Source organism: Benincasa hispida, chromosome 1 (assembly GCF_009727055.1).
Source record: "Benincasa hispida cultivar B227 chromosome 1, ASM972705v1, whole genome shotgun sequence".
Taxonomy (NCBI): Eukaryota; Viridiplantae; Streptophyta; class Magnoliopsida; order Cucurbitales; family Cucurbitaceae; genus Benincasa; species Benincasa hispida.
This window is the reverse complement of record NC_052349.1, coordinates 22,877,006-22,898,891: the sequence shown is the minus strand read 5'-3', so window position 1 is coordinate 22,898,891 and position 21,886 is coordinate 22,877,006. Positions and strand designations below refer to the sequence as shown.

Here is a 21,886-nt window from a genome sequence, read left to right as displayed (position 1 = left end):
CCTTTTTTCTTTTCTGGTGATTTATGTTAATATCATTTTTTTTTCATTTTTTCGATGAGATTTCCTTCCCACCCTATTTTCTTCACTTTTCCTCCTTTTTGGTGATTTCTTCTATTTATGTCGATGTCTTCTTCTTCTTCTTGAATAAAAAATGTAAGTTAGAGCTTGAATCAAAACGAGAGGAGGAAACGACAGTAAGACCAAGAAACGAGAGGAAGAAGCCAAAGTAAGAATTCAAATGAAGGAAAAAAATCAAAGGAAGAAACTACAAAATTGACGAGAAAGAAACTAGAGGAAGAAACGAGAGGAAGAAGCAGAAGAAAGAAAGGGGAGGAAGAAGCGAGATGAAGAAGCAAAAGGAAAAAGTGAGAGGAAGAATTCAAAAGAAGGGAAAAATCAAGAAAAAAAAATGAAGGAGAGCAACGTGAATTGAAGAACGAGATGAAGGGGTGACAGGAACGAGAGGAAAGAGGGAGAAATTTGGGTTACATCTAGCCTCGCGTGCGTTTTGGAGTTAAAACGGTACTTTCACATGCGATTGACGTAAGTAGAAGACCAAATTTCGAGCGATTTTTAAAGTAAGACCAAATTTCGAGTGAACCCCTAAATAGGGAAAAATTGGGATAAATGACCCAAAATATTAGACCCAATGAAATTTGACCTCACTTTCGAAAATTTTTTTTGAAAAATGACTTTTTGCTTATATCATCCATTCATGAAAATTACCATTTTAACCTCTAATAGACTTCTTCCTTCTTCTTCCTTCTTCGTTTTCCAGTTCTTTTCTTCTTCTTTTTATCTTTTCATGTTCTTCTTCCTCCACCCATGTCTTCTTCTTCTTTCTCCTGCCTTTCCTTTTTCTTCTTTCTTCAACCTTTCTTTTCTTCTTCTTCTTTGTGTTTTTTTTGACTTATTCTATTCTTCTTCTTCTCTTATCTCTAATCAAAGATTGGAACTAAACCAAATAGCAAGGGAAGAGAGAAACGAGATCAAGATGGGGGAGAAAGAAGCGAGGGTGAGAATTCAAATGAAGGAAAAATTCAAAGAAAAAACTATAAAATTGACGAGAAAGAAGCTAGAGGAAGAAACGAGATGAAGAATTCAAATGAAGAAAAAAACTCAAAGGAAAAAAACTAAAAAATTGACGAGGAAGAAGTGGGAGGAATAAGCTAGAGGAAGAAGTGAGAGGAAGAATTCAAATGAAAGAAAAAAAAACTCAAAAAAAAAAATTGATGAGGAATAAGCGAGAGGAAGAAACAAGAGGAAGAATTCAAAAGAAGGGAAAAAATCAAAGAAAAAAATGAAGGAAAACAACGTGAATCGGAGAACGAGATGAAGGAGCGAGAGGAATGAGAGGAGAGAGCGATGTTTGAAGTTAAAACGATACTTTCATTTACAATTAATGTAAACAAAAGGTCAAAGTTCGAACGTTTTTTAAAGTGATATCAAATTTCGAGTGGACAACTAAAAAGTGACGATGCTTACCAGAAACCTAAACATGGCCATACAAATTTTCCACCAAATTTCGAGTGGCACTTGAATAGGAACTATCTGTACAAATTTCCTTTCTTTCTTGACTTTGCTCGCAACAGCTATTGACCTGCAAAGTTGACTGAAATATTCAAACCCTTCCGGGTCGTCTTCCTCCTTTCACCATGGAGAGACTGCACTTCTCCACAAACGGAGTTTTCCATTTACTCAGAGCCAAAGAACTCCAAAAATGGCTGATTTCATCTGGACATTCGCAGTGCAAGAGATTCTCAAGAAGACATTGCACCTTACAACCGAGCAAATTCATCTGGCCTGGGGTTTCAACCCGGAGCTCTCTAAGCTTCGCACCTCTCTGCTTCTCGTCGAAGCTATTCTTCGCGATGTCGATCGAACAAAATCCGATCGAGAATCGGTCAAGATGTGGGTGGCTAAGCTTCAGGATTTAGCGCTCGATGCTGAAGTTGTACTGGACGAGCTCTCCTACGAGAATCTTAGGCGGGAAATGGACGTCAATGGAGATTCTAAGAAAAGGGTACGCGATTTCTTCTCGTTCTCTAACTCTTTGGTTTTTAGGTTTAAAATGGCACGCAAAATTAGAACTATCACCCAAGTTTTGAATGAGATCAAAGGGGAGGCGAGTGCTGTGGGGGTTATTCCTGATGTGAGGAATGGGTATAGAGAGCCTGATAATGGCCAAATTCCTGAGACTGACTCATTTCTTGATGAGTTTGAAGTTGTAGGAAGAGGGGTTGATATATCAAGAATAGTGAATATAGTTGTTGATAGTGCTACTCATGAAAGGATCACTGTGATTCCTATTGTAGGCATGGGTGGTCTTGGAAAGACTACGGTGGCAAAAGCAGTCTTCAACCATGAGTTTGTGAAAGCACATTTTGATGAAACTATTTGGGTGTGTGTGACTGCGACTTTTGATGACAAGAAGATTTTAAGAGCAATTTTGGAATCTCTAACGAATGTTCCAAGTGGTTTGGATAGTATGGATGCTATACTTAGAAGGCTACAAAAGAAGCTGGAAGGGAAAAGGTATTTTCTTGTGCTGGATGATGTGTGGAATGAAAATGTTAAACTATGGAACAATTTGAAGAGTCTTCTGCTAAAGATTACAAATAGTATTGGGAACCGAGTTCTTGTGACAACTAGAAGTGAGGAAGCTGGAAAAATCATGGAGACATTTCCCATTTATCATTTAGAAAAGTTATCAGATGATGAATGCTGGTCAATATTCAAGGAAAGAGTATCTGCAAGTGGACTAACATTGATTCAAGAATTCGAAACTTTTAAGAATAAACTTGCAAAGCAGTTTGGAGGCATTCCATTGGTTGCAAAAGTCTTGGGAGGGGCTGCACTATTTACGCAAAGAACAGAGACTTGGTTAATGTCGACATTGGAAACCCTTGTAATGAATCCACTTCAAAATGAAAATGATGTTTTGTCTATTTTGAGATTAAGCGTGGATCATCTGCCAAACCCGTCATTGAAACAATGCTTTGCCTATTTTTCAAATTTTCCCAAGGGTTTTAACTTTGAAAAGGAACAACTAATCCAATTTTGGATGGCTGAAGGGTTCATTCAACCTTCTGATAAAGTAAGCCCTGAAACCATGGAAGATATAGGAGAGAAATACTTCAATATCTTGCTGGCTCGTTCCTTATTTCAAGATATTGTTAAAGATGAGAATGGTAAAATTACACACTTTAAGATGCATCATCTTCTACATGATCTTGCTTATTCTGTCTCAAAATGTGAAGCATTGGGATCAGATCTTATTGGTCTAGTTGACGATGTTCCTCGAATTCGGCAATTATCCTTGATTGGCTACGAGCAAAATGTAACTTTGCCCCCTAGAAGGAGCATGGAGAAGTTGCGTTCTCTATTTTTGGATAGAGATGTGTTTGGCCAGCAGATTTTAAATTTCAAGCATTTGCGTGTTCTGAACATGTCCCTATGTGAAATCCATTACTTACCAACTTCAATTGGAAGGTTAAAGCATCTAAGGTATCTTGATGTTTCAAATAATATGATAAAGAAACTTCCAAAATCTATTGTTAAGCTTTACAAATTGCAGACCTTGAGGCTTGGTTGTTTCTGTGGAGAATCCCCCAAGAAATTCAGAAAATTGATCAGCTTGAGACATTTCTATATGAATGTTAAAAGACCAACAACTCGGCACATGCCTTCATATTTAGGTAGGTTGGTTGATCTTCAGTCCATGCCTTTTTTTGTTGTTGGAACGAAGAAGGGTTCCCATATAGAAGAGCTTGGATACTTGAGAAATCTCAGAGGTAAATTAAAGCTTTACAATCTTGAATTAGTAAGAAATAAGGAGGAAGCCATGGGGGCAGAGTTGGTGAAAAAAGATAAGGTATACAAATTGAAACTGGTATGGAATGATCAAAGAGAAGTTAATGATAACCATGACATTTCTGTTTTAGAAGGACTTCAACCACACAGAAATCTTCAATACTTGACAGTTGAAGCCTTTATGGGAGAACTTTTACCAAATCTTACTTTTGTTGAAAATTTGGTGAAGATTTCTCTAAAAAATTGCAGCCGATGTTGTAGAATTCCAACATTAGGACATTTGCCCAATCTTAAGGTTCTTGAGATTTATGGATTACACAATCTAAAACGTATAGGGATGGAATTCTATGGGAATGAATATGAATCGAGAAATTTGTTTCCAAAACTGAAAAGATTTCATCTTTTAGACATGGAGAATCTAGTACGTTGGGATGAAGCAGCAGTGCCATCAGAAGTTGCAGTTTTTCCTTGCCTTGAAGAGTTGAAAATTCTCGACTGTCCTAGATTGGAAATTGCTCCCGATTACTTCTCAACTCTCAGGACATTAGAAATTGATGATGTCAACAATCCAATTTCGCAGATTACTCTTCAGACATTTAAGCTACTTGGCATTATACACTCTGGCAACCTGAGTGGTTTGCCCGAGGAGCTACGTGGTAATCTTTCATCTCTTGAGGAGTTTAAGGTTTGGTATTACCTTCACTTGAAATCCTTTCCAACCATTGAGTGGCTCACTGATATTCTGAAATGCAAGATCGGATTTGACACAAGATGGATAAATATACAATCTCATGAGCTAGAATCATACACTTCTGTGAATGAATTATCTATTACTGGCCACCCTGACCTCATATCAACCCCAGATATAAAAGCATTTTATAATCTTTCGTCTTTAACAATTAGTGGCTTAAAGAATTTGCCAAAAGGATTTCACTGCCTCACTTGCCTGAAAAGTTTGTCAGTTGGAGGATTCATGGAGGGGTTTGATTTTAGGCCTCTTTTGCATCTCAAGTCTCTTGAAAATCTTGCAATGATAGACTTTGGTAGTACAGAAAGCACACTTCCTGACGAGCTTCAACACCTAACTGGCTTAAAGCACTTGAAAATTGTTGGATTTCAAGGCATTGAATCTCTGCCAGAGTGGTTAGGAAATCTTACCTCATTGGAAAGTTTGCACCTTGAGGGTTGCAGAAAATTGAGAGAGCTTCCAGAAGCCATGAGATGCCTCGCCAAATTGGAGGAACTGCACAGTTTCAATTGCCAAGAGCTGAGGCTTCGCCAAGAAGAGCCAGAATGGGATAAAATTTCTCACATTCCAAGATTCATATCATTCAATTATTGGGTTGATGAGTAAGTAAAACATAACTGTTTCCAAATTATGCATGCACACATGCATTAAAAGGCATAAACATGGACTAACACATGGATACGGCTCAACACAAACACGACATAGTAATTTCTAAAAAAATAGGATACATGACATGTTTAGGACTCACTAGTTTCTTTTTATACACACGTGCATACATACACATACATACATGTGTGTATTTTAACAAAATTTAAATATTGTATATTAAAAGACCGAACTTTATATTTACGTTTAGATGTCAAAAAGTCAATACAGTTCATTGCAAAGGTGAGAACTAACCAATAATATCCATTATCTGATAATCTTTATCAAACAAACTTGAAAATAGAATCAAACTAGTGCCGTTTCTCTTTTAATCTTTGAATATATCTAGTTTTGGTTTCCGCTTTTAGTGGATTTTTTTTATTAACCTCATTTTATACTTTTAAGTTAGAGTAGAGTCTAATTATTTTATTTTATTTTAATTTAATTCTTTTTAAACAATAGAACTGCGTCCTTAAATGTGTTGCCAATATGTTGGGCAGTTTATTTTTTACTATTCATGATTGTTTGGGCTAGTTTACGTGCTTGATGACTAATCTCACGGGACAACTTGCTTGATGCTACAACATTCAGGTTTCAAGGAAACTCGTAGGATATTAAATCTTAGGTAGGTGACCACTGACCACCATGGAATGAATCTATGACCTCTTAGCCTTTACAAAAGTCAGGCCCTTAAATAAAGTTGAGATGTTAAACATTTTCACGTGTGAGATTGTGTATATGGACACATGCCGGAGAGTGTAAATATCTAATATTGGTACTCTACAAAAAATAATGTCCTGTCTCTTATACACATCTAGATGTGTATAAGAGACAGGTGTAAATATCTAATATTGGTACTCTACAAAAAATAATGTCATGCTTCTTAGTGCATGCATCCACATACACATACATGTACTCATACACGTATACGTGTGAAATCTGACTTACTGCTATGACAATAGGAACCAACAAAGGATTCAGTTCAAAGTCTGCCACAAACCTAGCTAATGACCAATTGTCATGAATGAAGCATGGGCAACAGTACATTTTGAACTGATTAATTGAAGCAATGAAGCACATACAAAGTCTTTATACTGATTAATTGAACCAACGGACCATTGGACATGGAAACTCAACTATACTGGTTTCAATACAAAGTCTTTATACTCTTCCCTCATGTCCAACCCGCACTCATCTTCGGCCATCTTTTGCAGAAAATTGTGGAGTTGTCCTTGCCCGAAGAGAGTTAAATTCTTCCTTTGGAAAATCACAAATTCATGTCTAAACACTATGGACAGGTTATAGAAACGTTACCCATGGATCAACTTATCTCCCTCCTGGTGCAGCCTTTGTCGAATAAACAATGAAACTGTTTAGCATGTTTTCTTTGGCTCCCCCTTTTCTAGAGGGATATGGATGGAAGTTTTTTCTGCCTTCGACTGGTCTGTGGCTTTTCCAAATGACTTATAAAGTTGGCTTCACCTACTAATTAGTTAGACTCCTTTCAAAGTTGTCAAAGAATGTCTCTGGTTAAGCATCATTTGTGCTGTTTTGTGAAAGATATGAGATGAAAGAAATGCTAGAATCTTCCAAGACAAGGCCAAGACAACAAAGGACATTCTTGATACCATCATTTACAATGCTTTTTTTGTGTGCAAAGATTTACAGGCTATACACAGTCATAGTTTTTCTTGTTGCAAATTGGAAACACCTTTTGCAATCCCTATGAATGGGTTTTTTTGTATACCCTATGATTGGGGTCCTCATGTACCTTTAGATATCTTTGGATATTTCATTTAATCAATGAAATTGTTTCTTATAAAAGAGAAAAAAAAAAGCAACAAAACACTTACATCAGATGAATTTTCGTGCTGCTTAGTTCTTTGGTCGATTCATGCATGCATTTTGTGAAAAACAAATGGCTATGTGAATTCATCTTAAAGGGATGAAGCACTTATATATGATGAAGAGGTATCGTTTCAAATGGAAAAATATCATTACTGTAAATAATTTTTGTGATTTATTTATCATTAGTACGAGGTAAATGTTTGTTTATTCTAAAATCACAATTGGGTCTCCGTACACATATTATGGTTAACAAAGAAAAAAAAAAAGAAAATAGGTACTCTATTTTTGTCAATTTGCTTCAGCCATTCCATTATTTCAACTTCATTTGCCACTTTGCTTGCATTTGATCTTTTGTTATCTGCCTTCTCTTCTTCTAAGTGATGTGATAGGATGCTTGTGTGTGACTTATGAGTTATGAGTACATAATTGATGGAAACTTGGAACAATGGCTTCAAATGATTAATGGTCAGAAAATATCTGAACTTTTGATGAACTTGGAATACTGGAAATTCCTGATCCTTCAGGTTCATATGCCCATACGAATTATGCGTACGTTAAGATGGGTCTGTTGTGATTTTCAAGGATAAGAAGCTGAAGAATAGCTCTGTTGGTTTATCTTGTGAGTTATATTGAAGTCATTTATAGAGAGATTTCAAAATTTGCATAATGGTCTGACTACTATATTTAATGGGTAGATTATTTTCTGAGTTAAAAAAAATGGTTTCCACCTCCATTTTGTCATTATGCCATGATAAAATAGGAATAGAGCTGTGGCTTATTCGGCGATACATCACAGTTCATTCATTTCCGGGCATAGCTGTTCACGAAACATGGAATGGGACATCTGTTGGCAGCAGGAGTTTGACATTCGAGCAAGAGGTCAGACCAATCTAATTCATCCAAATCTAATAAAAATGGATCTTGTTGAATGAATTGATCCATTGTTGTATGCCTTATTAGTGAATTTTTTTCCTACTTGGATTTGCTTACTTGGGTAGACATTTGTCTTCTCAATAGTAATACCACCTGAGATACAGGTATTACTATTGTCTTGCTAATATTATTTATAATTATATGCTTTAATCCTAATGTTTGTTACATAGTACCATAAAGAAGCTGATCATTCACCAATCAGTTTGCTTGATCACTAAGTTTATTTACAAAAGCCTTAAGATTCATATAAGAAGAACCATTTGCAGCCTCCATTGCTAAGCTCTGCCACTTCCTAGCATTGATTCTCAGTTGCTTTCCTCTTCCTTTGCCATAATCTTCCATATCCATAACCGTTCTCAAGCACCTTGCAATCTCCTTCCCTTCAACCACTCCTTCACCATCACTACTCTTCTTCACTCTCACACCAATCTCCCATACATCCTCCATCATCTTGGCATTGGTGGCTTGGTCTGCCCACAACGGCCATGCCACCATCGGCACTCCAGCCGCCACGCTCTCGATCGTCGAGTTCCATCCGCAGTGCGTTACAAAGCAACCCACGGAGTGATGGCTCAAGACCTCTACCTGTGAGCACCATGGCACTATCTTCCCTTGAGCTTGTAGTTCATCATCAAAATATGAGCTTAAATTCTCATCTTGGATGTCATCCATGCGAAGGGCCCACAAGAATGGGTAACTGCATTCTAATAATGCACCAACGATCTCTTTTGTTTGTTTATTTGACAACTTTGAAATGCTCCCAAATGCTATGTAGACCACTGATGAATCAGGTTTGGAGTTGAGCCATTTGATATAATCCGCTTGAGCCTGTTGGCCTTGCGAACAAGAATGAAATGATCATGATAAATAAGTAAAGACAGCCGTTCTCTCTGGTGAAATTAGGAAAAGACTTAAATTGAGCAATCTAAGCCTTTGAACTTTTTAGATCATTTCAATTTGATAGGTTAACTGTTACAAAATTTATTTTTGTCTCCAAACTTACAAGGATAACAATTTTTTTTTTCCTTTTTTAAAAAAGGATAACTGTTTTGATATATGGACTTTCAAAATGTCGATTTTAACCACTGAACGTATATATCAAATAAATTATCATCTTATAGTCATCACTATTATTTGTCCCTCATTTTTCTTCAAACATAATCACTTTAGTTGGATGAATTTTTAGTACAACTATTATTTATTACGAAGTTATGTTGCATTATTTTAGAATGATGAAGGGGCCAACAACAACTAAAAATTATATCAATGAAAAATTTTAGTGTGGCGTGTGAATATATATAGGTATGTATCGAGTATTAGAATATTTTGTTTTGTTAGTTGACAATTGACGTGTATTCTAGCTTCAGTAAATGTCCAAATTAATCATTAATTCATTTTTATGGTAAAGACTTAAATGATTTTTGTTTTTTCATTCAAGGATAAAAAATGTTTCAAAGTTCATGAACTTAACTAAAGTAAGATTTAAAGTTAAGTGACTCAAATATGATATTATGAAAGTTCAGGCATCAAAATTAAAAAAATCTTGAAATTCTAGTAAAAAAGTAAAACAAAAACCTTTAAAAGAAGCTCAAACGAGATTGTATATCATACCATCTTGAAAATATGAAGTGCTTCGTTGTTTGGTTGAAACTTCAAATTCAAGTGGGAGTGAAACCAAAGGTCCAACTGGGATCAAGTTAAATTTCCCGATTGCGCTCAAGGCATCATGTTCCAACGCATCGAACGAGTTAACAAGGATTGAGACATTCTCCTCCTCCTCAAGAACTTGCATCTTCTCTTGAAATGACTTGAGAATAAGCCCATGATAATCATCAGAAACCATAAAGCTTGGGAGGTCCAAAACATTCATCAAAGGCAAACCCGGAAGCCAAATGTTAAATAACAAAGAGTTAGAGCCCTCATCTTTATAACCATTCCAAATCACATCACTATAGCCATTGAAGTAATAGTAATACACATCGAAGGCAGCGGCCGATTGAATCCATAAAACCGCGGTCGGCACATGAAGCTCACGTGCGACTCGAGCGACCCAAGGGATGAGGAGGGTGTGGACAATGCAAGTGAAGGGAAGGAGGCCTTGTTGTAAGGAGGAGGAGAGGAGGTTGACGAGGGCAAGGCGACCAAGGCGCTCGAACTCGAAACACCAGCGTGGGAAGTCAGAGAAGGTAAAACCATCATCAAAGCCATCGGAGAAAGTGGAGAGAGACAAGCCATAAGGGAGTTGGTCTTTTGAGATGTTTTTGAGGGCAGAGTTGGTGAGGAGAAGAGTGACTTTTGAGCCAAAGGAAAGGAGGGTGGAGGCCAAATGGAGAGTAGGGTTGAGATGGCTCTTTGGGCTTTGGGAAACTAGAAGGAAATTCCCATGCTCCATTATTCTTCTCCAATAATGCTCTTCCTTGTTGGTGGGGGCAAGAGGGAATTTCTTATAAAAGAGTTGATTTTTCCTTTCTCCTTTTTAATGGCAAGATAATGTTATTGTTCTTAGTTTTTATCTACTAAAATTATTTGAACTTGTTGGAAAGATATGACTTGATGACGTTCTTAGATATAACAACTTGGAAGTATATGAGAGGATTTTAAAACTTATCTTCAACTTGTATCGAATGGTTAGTAGCTAGAAAGATCGATAGATTTTGAACTTGTATATCCAATAATGATTAGAAGTATTTATGTTGTGATGATCATATTGAATCATTTTTAAAAATTATTTGACGTTATCTTTTGAAGAACTACATAAATGTTGATAACTATTCCTGTTATTTTATTTCTTATTTTTCAAAGAACATTTCCAAATATCATGAATAAACTTTGAGAACAATAAAATCAACAACAAAAAAAAAAAAAGAATATGGAGGAGCAAACGGAAAAAAACAACTGTTGGTGGTGCCTGTTGACAAGTAATGTCTAACTTGATTGACAATACTTTATAGAGTTTCATCGTGTTTTGTACTATTCATTTTATAGAAAAAATAGAAAAGAAAAAGAAAAAGAAAAGAGACCAAATGAATAATGAAAGAGCAAAAGAAGATACCCTTCTCACCTTCACTTCTTGAACTTCCACTTTAAACATTCATAATCTTTGCCTTTTGCTATAAGAAAACTCCCATTCCCTTTGCCTTTTTGATCCATAATTGTGTACTTAATTGTAAATTTTCAAAATTTTGAAAAGAATATCACTTTCCTTTCTCATTAATTCATTCATCATCTTTACTCCCTCAAACTCAAACTACTCTCTCCATCCTAATTTCCTCTCTTTTAAAAGCCCACAAAAGGCCACTCATAATTCCACATGTTTTGCTTACAATCTTGAAAAGAATTTCAAGTTAGCTACAGAGAGAGATATAATGGCAACTTTTGTTCTCAGTTATCTCATCCTTTTCTTCTCTCTCCTTTTTATTTCTGGTATGTTAATTTCTTTCACTTTGCTCCTCATTCCCCACTTTGATTATTTTTTTTGTGTCTCTATTGACAAATGTTTTTCTTTTTACAAAATTTTGTACAAAACTATAATGATATATATATTTTTTCAATCAAAGTTCTTATATAAAACTTTAAAGTTAATTGAGAAAATGGTGATGTAATGTTTATAAAAAAAACATTTATTTTATTTTGGAAATTTTACCTTACACTTTTAATATGATGAAAACCATTGTATAAGTATAGTGATGGTATGGACCTAGTTTTTTTTTTTTTTGAAAAATATTAAAAAATTATTTATAAAAATCTATTAAGCTACCTATAATAGCAATATTAAAATCTAGGGTCCAATTATTTTACCTCTTGATTTCTAAAAATTACGTTTGTTTTCTTACGATTTTTTGATCACAGTTTTCATCTTTACTTTCTACAAGCTTTAAAGAACCACTTCTTTTAGTTTTCAAAATGGGGGATTTTCAAAAATAGAAAAATAAGGGAAACTATTTACACAAAATTTCAAAATTTAATCTTATTTGATAGAAGTTGATAGAAGTTTATCAGCGTTTATCAGTGATAGAAACTGATAATATATGATAGACGTTGATAGAAGTCTATCAGTGTTTTTTTTTGCTATTTTTGTGAATAGTTTGACATTTTTCTATCTGGAAAAATTTTCCTTCCAAAATTTTGGTTAGATTTTGAAAACACTTCTAAAATGTAGAAAATAAAATAAAGAAATAAATAGGTTCAAGTTGTGTAAAATAAGTTTACTTTTTCTTTTTTTATTTTTAAAAAGTTTTAAAAAATCAAATGATTATCAAATGACATCCTAATCTGTGTATTGAGATTATGTCATTACATTTTGTTTGGAAACATGCATGTGAATCCTGAACAACACACATTAACTCTCGAACTATGATTAATATGAAGAAATAAACAACACACACTAAATAAATTTAATTTAAGTCTCATATTCTTACACTAATCTGTATAACATAATTAATAAAGTTTTCTTGGGATCATGATATAGATGCAGAAATTTCAAGCAAGATAGGAATAAACTATGGCCAACTTGGGAACAATCTTCCACCTCCAAATCTTGCCATTGAAATGATGAATTCCATGAAAGTTGGAAGAGTGAAATTATATGATGCCAACCATGAAATCTTAAGCCTTTTATCAAGAACAAAGCTTCAAGTTTCTATTATGATTCCCAACAATGAAATTTCAGACATTGCCAACAACCAAACAAGAGCTGACCAATGGATCTTAAACAACGTTGTTCCATTTTATCCTAATACTATGATTCGGTTCATTCTTGTCGGAAATGAAGTTTTGAGCTATGATTCTGATATGGATCGTCAAGTTTGGAATGATCTTGTGCCAGCCATGAGAAGGATTTGGAGTTCCCTTAAAGCTAATAACTTGCAACAGATCATTCGAGTTGGAACTCCGGTGGCTATGGATGTTTTGGAGACCGCATTTCCGCCGTCGAGAGGGACATTTAGGTCCGATATTCGACGGACCGTCGTCGCTCCGATGTTGGACTTCTTGAATGAAACCAGGTTAGTTTTATCATTATATATAGGTTGATCAAGGTTTAAAATGTCGAAATCTTAATTTTATAGAAATGTCGATGAAAATATCGCTGCTGTCAAATGTTTCTGGAAGAAATTACAAAGACATGGATTTTCTATTAATGCTATTTTGTTGTTTTATTTAGTTATTTTTGTGTTTCTTAGATTTTTTTAACAATATAATAGAAATGTTGATTCACCTTTTATATCGAAGGTTGAACCCATAAAAATGTTGAAATATTATGAGTATTTAGAAATAGGTTAGAAAATATGTGATAATATATAGGTTTGATATCGTATTTAAGAATTATATATAAAAAATTTCTCTTTCCTCCCCCTTCTCATTTTCCTTTTTTTTTTATCGAAAGTTTTTCTTACTACAATAATTGTGAGGTGGGGAATTGATTGGATCGGAGTGCATGCCAATACCACTAAACCAAATTCACTTTGGCCTTTTATCAAAAGTTGTTGAAAGACTTCGAAATAATGTGGTTGATAGTTTTACACAGTCTGAGTATATATATATGAGAAGGAAATTAAAAAAAAAAGTTAATTTGATATATATCAAATGGTTATTAGAGGATATACACACTATTATGACCACGTCACATTGTAATAGTATATATATTTTTTGAAAACTATGTGAGACTTAGTTACATCGTGCAAACATCTTTTTACTAGTGACCAAAAACCTAGTTTCTCTTTTTAACTTTTTGTTCGTCAAAATGTTAACATTCCTCTTCACTTAAAGTCATCGAGTGACTATCAACATTAGCTGAAAAAGAAAAATGACAATCATATAATTGATCAAAGCTTAAACTAACACTAAATTAAATCTTATAACTGATATTTGTAACAGATCTTTCTTCTTTGCGGATGTGTATCCATATTTTTCTTGGTCAGCAAACCCCATGAATATCGACTTGGATTTTGCTCTTTTCAATGGAAACTTTGAACAAATCGATGGAGGAAGTGGGCTCGTGTATACTAATCTTTTGGACGAAATGCTGGATTCTCTCATCTTTGCTATGGCCAAACTTGGCTACCCAGATATTCGGCTCGTCATATCAGAGACCGGGTGGCCAACCACTGGAGATATCGAAGAACCAGGTATTTAAGAGTCTGTTTGGATTGACTTTCTTATCACTCATTTAGTAAGATATATATTATGCTATAACACAAGATGTTTAATAGTTACTAAAAATTTAAGTCTTTTGTTCATATTTTTTACACTAGGTGCGAATCTCCTCAACGCGGCAACCTACAACCGGAATCTAGTAAAGAGGATAACGGCAAAGCCTACGATAGGGACACCGGCGAGACCAGGGGTGGTGATACCGACGTTCATATTTGCTCTCTTCAACGAGAACCAAAAATCGGGACCAGGGACGGAGCGACATTGGGGGTTGTTGAGCTCAGACGGGAGTCCAAACTATCAAATCGACTTGACTGGAAAGAAGTCTTCAGTCGAATACGATCCGCTACCGGTGGTGGAGAACAATGTGCCATTTAGGGGGAGACTGTGGTGTGTGGCGGCGAGAGGAGTGGATTTGATGGAGCTCGGGGCGGCAGTCGATGACGTGTGCGGCGGAGGAGATGGGACATGTGAGGCGCTGTCGCCGGGGAGGGAGTGCTATGAGCCAGTATCAGTGTATTGGCATGCAAGCTATGCTTTTAGTTCATATTGGTCAAAGTTTAGGAGCCAAGGAGCAAACTGCTATTTCAATGGACTTGCTGAACAGACAACTATTGATCCTAGTGAGTTAAATTCCCTTTTTTTCTTTTCAAAAACAAGCCCTTCTCTATTTTTTTTCACAAAGTATTTTCTAAGTTGATCTAGAGTTTTAGTTCTTGATCAAGAGTACAAATTTGATATCAGTTAAATTATGTTCACATTAATCCTTAATATTATTTATTTATTTAAACTTCTAATGATTTGATATTTACTCTTTTTAATGTTAAAAAGGTATGATCTAACGATATTCTATCATTTACCATTTCTATGTTTGAGTGAAGTATTGAGGGAAATCAATAAGAAATCAAGCCTATATCATTTATTTCTAAAGAAAAATTTAATGCAAATAACTAAGTGTGGAACTCCTTAAACCTAATTTTGAAGGGATCTCTATACCTCTTATTTTATGTTATTCTATTTTAATTTATTAGGGTAAATAATACATATTTTGTTTTTCATGATTTTGATCTTAAAATGTCTTACCAAATCTTTTTATTAATATTCCTCTATCAGTTGGTGAACTTTCTTTTAGTCTCGTATATTCCTCATAAAATAATTATATATTAAGTTCGAACTTCTGACTTTTATTGAAGTCTTAACATCGTAACTAAATAAAACTATATATAGATTAATGTTAATAATGTTAATGATAGAAATTACGTACAACAGTGTATAACTTTTTAAAGTTGAAGACGTAAATAAAAAATATTGCTCAAATTTGATCTTGTTATTACTTATTATTGTTGTTATACAATTCTTTTTTTTGGTAATGTGATTAAATTGGATTTGTTGTATAATTTTCTTGGCAGGTAATGGTTCATGCAGGTTCCCAAGTGTGACATTCTAAAGAGGATTTCTCATAGGATTTTATTTTATTTTCTTCCCAAAGGGATAAAAAGTTATTTCAAAGTCCAAATTTAAATTTAGGAGATATGTAATGGAAAGTTTTTTCCTACTTTTTCTTAAAGAATTTTGTATCCTTTTATATAACTCTCCAATTAATAAAGCATAGAATAAAAAACATTAAATTTCACATATTTGTTTATAATTTTTTAAAGATTTTTATTTCTAATAAAATCGATAAAGTTCAATCTCTTAAATTATGTCAATCCGAGTACAAGCTTAGCTTAATTAATTATACATATATTTTTGATCAAAAGATAAAAATTTAAATTCTAACTCCTAAAAAATTATTTTCAAATCCTAAGCATAATTAATTATACATATATTTTCGATCAAAACATAAAAATTTGAATTCTAACTCTTAAAAAAATGTTTTCAAATACCTTTAGAATTTAGAATTATAACTATGAATATATATGATATTTAATTATTTTTTCTAAGAACATCAATACATCACAAATATGATTTAGAAATACTTAAATGAAACTATTATTGGAGCTAGTGAAGTTCATGAAAGTTGATTTGCAACCAAAAAAAAAAAAAAAAAACCATAATAAAAGTTAAAAGCACCAAAATAATTAAACCAAACCCACCAAACACGAAGATTTGAATCTTCGACTTTAATAAAAAAATCCTTATTAGTTACCACTTATCTACATACTTTTATATGTATACACATTCTTTTTCATAGTATTTTGAAAATAATAATAAATTCAAGAACAAAAGAAAATATTTCTCTATTGTATATGGTTGTAGATTCGTTTACTCATTTTATAGAGAAATGTGTCGATTAATTAAATTTATGGACTATTTTCAAATATAGGAAAAGGAACCAAAATATTTATATATATAATAAAATTTTATTTTCTATTTGTGATAGACATAGATAGTACCACGATAGGCTACTATCTATGTCTATCATGACATGATTGATATAGATAGTCATGATAGACATAGATAGTAGTCTATCGCGGTCTATTACTGATAGATAATGATATTTTGATATTATTTGTAAATATTTTTAATAATTTTGTCATTTAAAATAAAAGTTTCTCTAAATTTGTATTGAATTAGAATAATTTTTTTGTGAAAAGTTTCAATTGAAACAACATCATTCTTAAGTAATGTTGATGTAAGAGACCATCATACCATAAATATTAAAAATAGTATTAATCTCTATGTCACACGTGATTTGTACAAAGTGGTTTATGATCTTTGTTTCTCTCTCTCTCTTTTAACTCATGATTGTGATTTTTGAGTCATGGGCTAGTGTTGGACTTGACTATGGTGATCAATATTTGTCCACTAATTTCCTTTTCATTTGAGCCTTTTTCTTTTCCTCCATTTACTTGAAACAAGCATCACTATATTGTTTGGTTATTTATGCCATGATATCAAGCCTTTGGCAGCCTAAGTATAAAAGTGATTTGCAAGGTCTTGGTGTACTCATATTTACTTATAATTATAAGTCCATTTTCTAATATCTTGAAATGGCCACATGAAAATATGAGAGCTTAAGGAGCATATATACTTTAGATAGAGTCCAATTATTTCAATAAAATGTCGTTGTTTTCATATCATCGTACAAATACAATATAAAGTCACATAATGAGAATCATCTCGAAATAATGAGACAAATCATTTGATGTGCGTCTTGTGCTGATATAAGACATAAACGAATAAATTAAGGCTACATAAATTCTTGATTAAACATATATTTAAGTCCCTAATATTTATGTATATGTTAAATGTTACGTAATCAACAATTAAAAAAAATACAAAAATAGAAAACATAGAGATTGATACACAAATTTACGTGGTTCACTAACAGTATGTTAGTTACGACCACGGGACAAAGGGAGAACAATATTATTAAAGAGAATGTTTTCTGAATACATAAATGGTGCCTCTAGGGTTAGAGAGTTTATATAGCGCACTAATCTAAATCCTAGGGGTCATAATCGTAAATAATTACAAATAAATAAATATGTTAAATACAAATTTTGAATAGGTTTAGGGGTGTTGCCCTGGAACGCACACCAGGGCGCGCTGCCCCTAGACCCCGACTCGCTGACCGGACAACGAAACCCCGTGCTTGGTTGTTCGAAGTGTCAACAAACAAATCCAAGATATTCCAACACTAAATATAAGTGAATGATTTTATTGGAAGATGAAAAAGATTTAGAGAAAGATTCAAATTTAAATGATTAAAATAAATTTGAAATACGAGATATTGTGTAACTAAATCAGATTTATGGTATATTAAAAAATAAAAAATTTTCACATATAGAAAAAAAATGTCGAACTATTTACAAAAATAGTAAAAAAAAAAAAAACACTAATAGACACTGATAGACTTCTATCAGCATCTATATAGAAATTGATAAAAATCTAAAATGATTAAATTTTACTATTTTATATAAATAATTTCCTTAATTTTCTATTTCCCTTAAAAAAAACAATGCAAGTGAATTTAATTAGGCTTGTGATGCTGTTATTCTTTATTTATTTTATTTGTGCTATTATTCAAAATCAAAACTAAAAAAATGCTATCGGATTCCAATTCTCCAAAATTTTAAGCTAAATATATATTTAGGTCCCTATGTTTGTGTGTGTTTTTTTAATTAAGTCCTTATTATTAAAAAGTTTCAATTTTAGCCCCTTATATTTTAATATTTTTCAATTTTAGTAATTTCAATATTGGGGTGAATGTTATAAATAAGTTAATTATAAACTTACTTCCATAATACTACTTTACCGAATTGGTGAAGATTTTATAGAAAAAAAAAAGGTTTAACTAATAAATTTGGAGGATAAATTAGAATATTTTCTCTCTTTCATTGCAATTTTCCCCACCATTTTTTTTTTTTTGACAATGCCACCAAATTTCTATTTGTTCATTAAGTATTATTATACATGCTATTCAAGTCTATCAACAAAATTTCAACACAGGTTAAATTGAAAAATGTTAAAATATAGGAGACTAAATTCAAACTTTTTAAACAAATGATTAAATGGAAAAAACACCAAACTTAAATATATGTTTAGTCTAAATTTTTTATGTGTTTAAAATACCATTTTGATCTTTATACTTTGGATTCTATTTCATTTTAGTCCTCGGCTTTCACTTGTCCAAAATCCTTATACTTTTAATAAATCACAAATTTGTCCCTGCTATGGATTTGCTATTGATTATTTCAAAAATGAATTAGAATGGTTTAGCCTTTCTTTTATAACTTTTAAAAATATATTATTTGATCTCTTTATTTATATGAAAATTATTATTATTAACCATTTCGTTAAAAACTTCAAAGGAAAATATATGAATTAAATTAGAAATTTATTTAAAGTACAAGACTAAATTTAAACAATTGAAAGTATATATTAGACTAAAATAAAATATAATCTAAAGTACGGGGATTAAAACAATATTTTAACCATTTTAATTATGTCAAAATTGCAATCAAATAACTCTCACAGTTTTTTTTTTGACGATATACGTGTGGGTAAAAAAAATCAAATGTTTAACTTTAAAATCGATAGTAAAATTTTATGTTAGTCAAACTATGTTCATTTGAATAGACACGTTAGAGGTTAATAGTTAATATGTCATTCATATATATATATATAAGATGTAATAAAGGGTGATTTCATCTTTAATTAGTGCATAAGAATATAATTTGATCATCATTATTTCAACATGAATATTATTAACTGGGAGAGGATATGGCCGACATGTCGAGATGGGAGATGATGGTTTAGTCACTTAGAATTTCTATACACTCACTCCATGATAGTTCTTCTTCCAAAGTAGCACCATGAGTGACACACACACATATATGCTTTAATTAATTAATTTTGGTTTTGGTTCGACTCCTTTTACTTTCCTTTATTTAAGTTTAAATTTTATGAACTTCATGATTATTTTATTCAAGATCTTGCTCTTAACATTAAATAAAATTTTGGTTAAGTTATCTATTTAATATCCGAACTTTAAAAGATATCTAATATATCAATTCATCCTCCTGAGTTTGTATTTATTATGGATCATTTTCAGATCAAGAATCACAAACTCAGGAGGATGAATTATTAGGAGTAAAACTAAAATAATGATTGTCACATGAGGATAAGAGAAGTGTGAGAAATGGGCCAATGGACCGAGGAAGGAAAGGACTGGAAAAATTAAGAGAAGGGATTGGGCCAAATGACCTAACTTGCCTACCTAGGCTCCAGAGGCCGAGGTCGAGGCAAGCTTCATACCATCCTCGAAGGCCCACTTCTTGTGAGCCATGATCCAAGCCCATTAGCTTGTCCAAATATGTATTTACTAATCCCTTTTAGATTCGGAACCCTAGGTCTACCCCACTATAAATAAGAGGGGACATAGGCATCACCCAATGTAAGTTCTTCTTCCTACTTTTAGCTTGCTTTGAACCTTTGCTAAATACTGATTTAGATATCGGAGGCTCTATGGTAGACAACACAACCATTTTTTTTTCTTTGTCTTGCATGTCGTCTTTCTTTCCCAAATTACAAATTCACCGTTCAAGGCACGTGAAGGTCAAGTGAGTCTTCCTATCTAGGTTTTGCCATCAATAATATCTATAATTTTTTCCAACGCTAAAAAAAAATATCTAATGGATTCTTAAATTTTTAATTTTATATCTAATATGTTCTTAATTTTTAATTTTGTGCTTAATTGGTAATTGGACAATTTGATATGTTTTTTAATTGACATACCTATCATACACAAAATTAAAAGTTTGGTGGTATTCGACATAAAATTCATTTTATATTTAATAGAATAATTAAATTTTAAAACTTTTGGACATGCGTGTTAGGATCTATAGGTATGCATTAGACACAATATTGAAAATTTAGGCTTCATTTGTTAACCATATTTCGTTTTTTGTTTTTGGTTTTTGAAAATTAAGCCTATTTTCTCCCATTTCTTACAATGATTTGTCCATTTCTTAAGTATAATGGTTGAATTCTTAGCCAAATTTCAAAAATAAAAACAAGTTTTTAAAAGCTATATATTTTTTTTAAAATTTCAAAATTTGGTCTGGTTTTTTAAATAAATCATTGGTAAAAACTAGATAATAAAAGAAGAAATTTGGAGGTGAAAGTAGATGCCCATAGGCTTAATCTTCAAAAACAAAAGACTAAGGCCCCGTTTCATAACCATTTGATTTTTTATTCTTGTTTTTGAAAATTAAGCCTATAAATGCTATTTCCATCTCCAACTTTCATACTTTGTTATCTACTTTTTGCCAATAATTTTAAAAACCAAGCCAAAATTTGAAAGCTACTTTTTTTAGTTTTCAAGTTTTGGTTTAATTTTTTAAATCATTGGTAAAAAGTAGATAACAAAGAAAGAAAGTTGGAGATGGAAGTAATGTTTATAGGTTTAATTTTCAAACACAAAAACAAAAAACCAAATGGTTACAAAACGGGACCTAAATGATTATCAGACGTGACTTTAATGATCTATTTATACATTTTCAAAGTTAAAAAATCTTTAAACACAAAATTAAAAGTACAAAAACTTATTACATATTTTCTTTGAAGTTTAATTTTTTTTAAACACTAACTTAACCATTCAAATTAGAAACTTGACATAGGAACATCAAACAATTTTGTGCTTGTTTAGCCCATATATAAATAAAATAGTCAACATAAACAAATATTTTAAATAATATTGTAATAGATTTGAATATTATGTTAATTAGTTAAGGTGTATACTTTAAATTAAAATGTCAGAGGTACAAATCTTCTCATTTCTATTTGTTGTTGATATATATATGTAAAAATATTTACAGATAGAAAAATTGTTAAATTATTTATAAAAATAGCAAAAAAATAAATAAAAAAAAAATGATAGACACTGATAGACTTTTATCAACGTTTATCACATAGTACCAATGATAGATTTCTATAAGTTTCTATCACTGATAGACACTGATGAACTTTTATCAACTTCTTAAAAAGATCAAATTTTGCTATTTTGTGTAAATAATTTCCCTTATTTTTCTATTTTTGAAAATCTTTACACTTCTGTTGTAAGTGCTAATCTTCCCATTGTTCAGAAATATGCTATGATGATGTGAGGTTGAAATATGATAAAGGACATTTTATTCCACTAGAGAATGACATTGGTTATATATATATGATGAGCAAAACCTTTATTTTATTATGATTTTACTCTAAAGTGGGAAAAAAATGGATGGAGTATGTATACTTGTA

The 21,886-nt window shown here is 32.3% G+C and overlaps 3 protein-coding genes across 5 annotated transcripts; 2 read left to right on the top strand and 1 right to left on the bottom strand.

Moving 5' to 3' along the window:
• Window positions 1–852: 852 nt before the first annotated feature.
• LOC120081722 (putative disease resistance protein RGA3) lies at window positions 853–7,063 on the top strand. 2 transcript variants are annotated; one of them, XM_039036832.1, is made up of 3 exons: window positions 1,889–2,023; window positions 2,316–5,163; window positions 6,169–7,063. In XM_039036832.1, exons 2-3 carry the CDS (start codon window positions 2,318–2,320, stop codon window positions 6,212–6,214), a joined length of 2,892 nt encoding a protein of 963 aa, XP_038892760.1. In that variant the 5' UTR covers window positions 1,889–2,023; window positions 2,316–2,317; the 3' UTR covers window positions 6,215–7,063. The 2 variants fall into 2 exon arrangements, with proteins under 2 accessions (XP_038892752.1, XP_038892760.1); XM_039036824.1 differs by having other exon boundaries at window positions 853–5,163.
• An 857-nt stretch (window positions 7,064–7,920) lies between these two features.
• Window positions 7,921–10,447, bottom strand: LOC120081736 (UDP-glycosyltransferase 75C1-like). The gene is made up of 2 exons (XM_039036842.1): window positions 9,599–10,447; window positions 7,921–8,823 (listed from the first exon to the last, which is right to left on the bottom strand). Exons 1-2 carry the CDS (start codon window positions 10,377–10,379, stop codon window positions 8,186–8,188), a joined length of 1,419 nt encoding a protein of 472 aa, XP_038892770.1. The 5' UTR covers window positions 10,380–10,447; the 3' UTR covers window positions 7,921–8,185.
• Window positions 10,448–10,898: 451 nt separating this feature from the next.
• On the top strand, window positions 10,899–15,756 carry LOC120091612 (probable glucan endo-1,3-beta-glucosidase A6). Of its 2 annotated transcripts, XM_039049721.1 has the most exons (5): window positions 10,899–11,410; window positions 12,456–12,990; window positions 13,862–14,112; window positions 14,239–14,760; window positions 15,547–15,756. In XM_039049721.1, exons 1-5 carry the CDS (start codon window positions 11,353–11,355, stop codon window positions 15,582–15,584), a joined length of 1,404 nt encoding a protein of 467 aa, XP_038905649.1. In that variant the 5' UTR covers window positions 10,899–11,352; the 3' UTR covers window positions 15,585–15,756. The 2 variants fall into 2 exon arrangements, with proteins under 2 accessions (XP_038905649.1, XP_038905645.1); XM_039049717.1 differs by lacking the exon at window positions 15,547–15,756 and having other exon boundaries at window positions 14,239–15,063.
• Window positions 15,757–21,886: the final 6,130 nt, after the last annotated feature.

Excerpts from the sequence above, each read along its gene's own strand:
- LOC120081722 (XM_039036824.1), top strand. The coding sequence starts at position 1,721 with ATGGCTGATTTCATCTGGACATTCGCAGTGCAAGAGATTCTCAAGAAG. Across the intron at positions 5,164-6,168 it reads TTCAATTATTGGGTTGATGA|GAACCAACAAAGGATTCAGT; the intron begins GTAAGTAAAACA and ends CTATGACAATAG.
- LOC120081736 (XM_039036842.1), bottom strand. The coding sequence starts at position 10,379 with ATGGAGCATGGGAATTTCCTTCTAGTTTCCCAAAGCCCAAAGAGCCAT. Across the intron at positions 8,824-9,598 it reads CACTTCATATTTTCAAGATG|GCCAACAGGCTCAAGCGGAT; the intron begins GTATGATATACA and ends CTTGTTCGCAAG.
- LOC120091612 (XM_039049717.1), top strand. The coding sequence starts at position 11,353 with ATGGCAACTTTTGTTCTCAGTTATCTCATCCTTTTCTTCTCTCTCCTT. Across the intron at positions 11,411-12,455 it reads CTCTCTCCTTTTTATTTCTG|ATGCAGAAATTTCAAGCAAG; the intron begins GTATGTTAATTT and ends ATCATGATATAG. Across the intron at positions 12,991-13,861 it reads GACTTCTTGAATGAAACCAG|ATCTTTCTTCTTTGCGGATG; the intron begins GTTAGTTTTATC and ends TATTTGTAACAG.